This window comes from Solanum pennellii, chromosome 1 (assembly GCF_001406875.1).
Source record: "Solanum pennellii chromosome 1, SPENNV200".
Classification (NCBI taxonomy): domain Eukaryota; kingdom Viridiplantae; phylum Streptophyta; class Magnoliopsida; order Solanales; family Solanaceae; genus Solanum; species Solanum pennellii.
The window spans coordinates 77,017,467-77,021,042 of NC_028637.1; the positions used below are offsets into that span (position 1 = coordinate 77,017,467).

The 3,576-nt window shown below is 41.0% G+C and overlaps 1 protein-coding gene across 1 annotated transcript; it reads left to right on the plus strand.

Moving 5' to 3' along the window:
• Positions 1-2,704: 2,704 nt before the first annotated feature.
• Positions 2,705-3,217, plus strand: LOC107023394. The gene has a single exon (XM_015224082.1). It carries the CDS (start codon positions 2,705-2,707, stop codon positions 3,215-3,217), a length of 513 nt encoding a protein of 170 aa, XP_015079568.1.
• The last annotated feature ends 359 nt before the right edge of the window (positions 3,218-3,576 follow it).

Here is a 3,576-nt window from a genome sequence, read left to right on the forward strand (position 1 = left end):
CAAATGGGTCCGGTAGAATTCAGCGCATAGTTTCAAGTCTTGGACATCAACACCAGCTATAACCTTCTTATGGGAAGGCCTTTCATCCATATGGCTGGGGCTGTGCCTTCTACTCTGCATCAGATGATGAAACTCATTTGGAAGGACAAAGAACTGGTTATTCACGGCAAAGGGAGTCACTCCGGTAGGCAGACGCCCATTATTGATGAAGTCTCGCGAGGTACTGATTTCTACACGGTGGAGCTGGTAAATGCCATCGATGAGGATTTTTCCCCACAACCTCTTATGCCTGTATTTTACAAGATGATCGCCACTGTGATGCTGCAGAATGGGTTTGAACCAGGTTTTGGATTAGTAAGGAATTCCCAAGGGGTTATTGAGCTTATTCCAGTCCCCGTCAAAGGATCTAGATATGGTTTGGGGTATACCCCCAGAGATGATGATATGAAGATGAAAAAGACCAATGATCAAGCATTGGCTATGCCGATCCCACATCTGTATCAATCTTTCCCAGTCCGGGAGTATGCCGAGCATGACGACCTCGTGGAAGGAATTTGTGGCCTTTTTGAGGAGATCGATGTTGTTACTGAGGAATAGGTCGAGCTAGCTGGTATCCGTGATGCTGAGCCCGGGGAGATGCGGTAGAATTGGACCTCCACGCCGATCCTGATTCCCCGAACTCCTTGGTAGAAGGGCATCATTTATGCATAATTAAATCGGTGGTAGTCCGGAAGAGGCTCGAGACCCATCATTTTACTTAATTGAACTTTCAAATTTTCTTTTGATGTTTAAAAAAGGCAATATGGCCTTTGCCATGGCCAAAGTTTCATTGCTTTTCCAATTTAATCGAAAGCCTCCTTTACTGAAAAAATTTCTTAATTATTTACTTGCTATATTCTATTTTCCTAACTTCGTCTGTTTATGGTTTCAGTAATATTAATTTTAAACCTTCCAATGTCATGTCACAAGCTGAACGAACAAAATGAGGTAGGTGATGACGAGGTTGATGAATAGAGGAGGAAAATGAGGCACCGGAATATGTTGCTGAAGAGTTTTTGTAGTTTGAAAATCAGCATAAGCCGAATTTAGAGGAAACTGAAACCGTGAATCTGGGAGACCAAGAGTGTGTCCAAGAGGCCAAAATCAGCGTCCTCTTGAATGAAGCCCAAAGAAAAGATCTGATTCGCTTGCTTACTGAATATGTTGATGTGTTCGTCTGGGAGGTCAGCGACATGCTAGGGCTGAGAACCAATGTGGTGTCTCACAAGTTGCCGATCATTCCCGGATTTAGTCGAGTGAAATTGAAGGCTCGGAAATTCAAGCACGAGTTAAGTTTAAAGATAAAAAATGAGATCACTAAGCAGATCGAGTCTCAATTGGTGGAAGTGACACAATACCCGACTTGGTTGGCCAATGTTGTCCCCGTCGCCAAAAAAGCTGGGAAGATTAGAATTTGTGTTGACTACAGAGATCTCAACAAAGCCAGCCCAAAGGATAATTTTCTGTTGCCAAACATTCATATTCTGATCAATAACTTTGCTAAGCATGAAATGCAGTCATTGGTGGATTGTTATGCAGGTTATCATCAAATTCTGACGGACGAAGAAGATGTAGAAAAGACAGCTTTGATCACGCCCTGGGTGTGTATCATTACAGAGCGATGTTGTTTGGTCTCAAAAATGCTGGAACTACTTATATGAGAGCTATGATGACATAGTTCTTTGATCGTCTGCGTCAGTATAACTTAAAGTTAAATCCTGTCAAATGTGCTTTTAGAGTGACAGCCGGCAAGTTGTTGCGATTTATAGTCAGCAGGAGAGGTATTGAGCTTGATCCATCCAAGATTAAGGCAATTTAAGAGTTATCTCCTCCAAAAACTAAGAAGGAGGTGATGAGTTTCTTAGAGAGGTTGAACTACATCAGTCGATTCATAGCTCAATCAACTGTGGTGTGTGAGCCTATCTTCAAGTTGTTGAATAAAGATGCTTTGACAAAATTGACTGAAGAGTGTCAAATTTCTTTTGATGCTATTAAGAACTATTTTTTGAATCCACCATTGTTGGTACCTCCGCGAGAAGGGAGTCCATTGTTGTTGTATTTGGCCGTCTCAGATAACGCATTTGGATGCGTGCTTGGGAAACATGACGAAACAGGGAAGAAGGAGCAAGCCATCTATTATATAAGCAAGAAGTTCATGCCATATGAGTCTCGTTATACTCTTTTGGAAAGAACGTGTTGTGTTTTGACCTGGATCGCTTAGAAGTTGAGACATTATTTTTCTTCATATACGACAACCTTATTTTCAGGATGGACCCATTGAAATATATTTTCCAGAAGGCGATGCCGACTGGAAAGTTGGCCAAATGGCAAATGCTTTTGAGTGAATTTGATATTGTGTATGTGACTCAGAAGGTGATAAAAGCACAGGACTTGGCTGATCATCTTGCAGAAAATCCTGTTGATGAAGAGTATGAACCTCTCAATACTTATTTTCACGATGAAGAAGTATCATTTGTGGGTGAAGATATTTCTAAAATACATCATTGCTGGAGTATTCTTCGATGGAGCGGAGAATCACCAAGGAAAAGGGATTGGAGCGATCATAGTGTCAGAATCTGGTCAACACTATCCCATGGAAGCTAAGCTCCGATTTAATTGCACGAACAACATGACTGAATATGAACCTTATATTCTTGTATTGAAAATGGCCATCGACATGATTGTCCATGAGTTGTTGGTCATTGGATATTCAAATCTGTTGATTCATCAGGTTCAAGGAGAGTGGACCATGAAGAACTCAAAGATTATACCTTATGTGTTGTATGTACATAAGTTGTGGAAAAGTTTTCGTAAGATCGAGTTCAGACATACTCCCAGAATACAAAATGAGTTAGCCGATGCTCTTTCCACCATCGCTTCAATGATTAAACATCTAGATACTGATTATATTGACCCTTTGGATATAGAGCTGAAGGAACATCCAGTCCATTGTTCACATGTTGAAGCAGAACCAGATGGTTTGCCATGGTATTTCTATATAAAGAAGTATTTGGAGTCCAAAAATTATCTTGAAGACGCTACATCCAACCAAAAGAAGTCAATACGCCGTATGACTCTCAATTTATTTCTAAGTGGAGAAATCCTTTATAGGAAGAATCCAAATTTAGGTCTTCTCGGATGTGTTGATGTTGTTGAAGCAGCGAAGCTTATTGAATAGATACATGTTGGAGTTTGCAGCACACATATAAATGGACTCACTTTGATAAGGAAGATCCTACGAGCCGGTTATTTCTGGATGACTACGGAAAATGATTGTTGCAAGTTTGTGTAGAAATATCATAAATGTCAAGTGCACGGTGATTTGATCTGAGTGCCGCCTCACGAACTCAATGCTATGAGTTCACTTTGACCATTTGTAGCTTGGGGAATGGATGTCATCAATCCGATAGAGCCGGCCGCTTCTAATGGACACAGGTAATTTTGGTTGCCATTGACTACTTCACCAAGTGGGTGGAGGCAGCTTCATTCAAGTCGGTGACCAAGAAAGTTATAGCTGATTTTGTTCGCAACAATCTG

Bases quoted from the DNA above. Each gene is read 5' to 3' on its own strand.
- LOC107023394 (XM_015224082.1), top strand. From the start codon at position 2,705: ATGGCCATCGACATGATTGTCCATGAGTTGTTGGTCATTGGATATTCA.